At 52.2% G+C, this 960-nt stretch overlaps 1 protein-coding gene across 1 annotated transcript in view; it reads left to right on the top strand.

The window, feature by feature from the left end:
• LOC104275454 (protein-arginine deiminase type-2-like) overlaps positions 1 to 960 on the top strand; it is a 9631-nt gene that overhangs the window by 6951 nt on the left and 1720 nt on the right. Inside the window, 2 exon segments of the mRNA XM_009871418.1 lie at positions 1 to 38; positions 829 to 922. The exon segment at positions 1 to 38 is cut by the window's left edge and continues 25 nt beyond it. Coding sequence (XP_009869720.1) covers positions 1 to 38; positions 829 to 922 — 132 coding nt within the window.

The raw sequence follows: 960 nt of genomic DNA, 5'->3' as shown, positions 1-960 counted from the left end.
ACGAGTTCGTCACTTTTGTGCCCACCTCCGACGCAAAGGTACCCCCAAAACGCCGCGTTTTCTCTTCTGAGATCGGGGAACCTCTAGGGAAACCCCAAAACTCCTTCCCTTGAGAGGCAGTTCTTTACTTGGGGTCTTACTTCTACCCCCTGAACGCCAAAAGGGACTTTCTTAACTAACGAGCAACAAAAATAAAAGAAAAAAAAGAGGCCAGCAAAGAAATTTAAATATTCACATGGCCTGGCCAGGGCTCAGCATCTCCCAGCTGTTTTCTCTTTCCTCTCTCCTGGGGTTTGCTGTCTCTAACACAAGATTTTTACCTCCTGGAGGAAGAATGCCTTCACCTGGAGGGTTCTGAAAAGGAGCATTTACACACTCCAGACCCGCCCCAAACCCTCCGTGCAGCGCTTTTGCCCTCTCAGAGCTGTGCTAAGCTCCCTCACTCCTTTTTTCCCCCCTAACATTGCAATGCCAGCCCAAAACCAGAACAAAACTCAAAAAAACTAACCAGCAGTCACGCTCCTCAGCTCACCAAACCTCCAGCAAAGTCCCTCTGGAGGGTTTAAATACCCACCCCGGGCAGGATTGGATCCAGGTGCAACTTTTCTCCCTGCCCCAGCATCCTTTAACCCCTCGGGGGTGGGTTCGGTGGGTATTTGCCAACAGCATAAATCACCACCACCTGGTTGGATCCAGCCCCACGTTTACAGAAGCACTAAATAACTGCTTTTTTTTAAGAGTTTAAATTCCCATTCCTGAAAATAAGCCCCCGAGGTCCCTTTGGGTGAGGCTCCTGGGGCGACCGCTCTCCTTCCCGTCTCGCCGCAGCGATTTCGGATGCTGATGGCCAGCCCCGCGGCGTGCTACAAGCTCTTTCGGGAGAAGCAGAAGGAGGGTCAGGGCGAAGCCACCATGTTCAAAGGCAAGGGGGCGGCTCGGGGCGCTTTCGGATGAGCTTTT

This window comes from Apaloderma vittatum, unplaced genomic scaffold, assembly GCF_000703405.1.
Source record: "Apaloderma vittatum isolate BGI_N311 unplaced genomic scaffold, ASM70340v1 scaffold8146, whole genome shotgun sequence".
Classification (NCBI taxonomy): domain Eukaryota; kingdom Metazoa; phylum Chordata; class Aves; order Trogoniformes; family Trogonidae; genus Apaloderma; species Apaloderma vittatum.
This window is presented reverse-complemented; position numbering and strand designations above follow the sequence as displayed.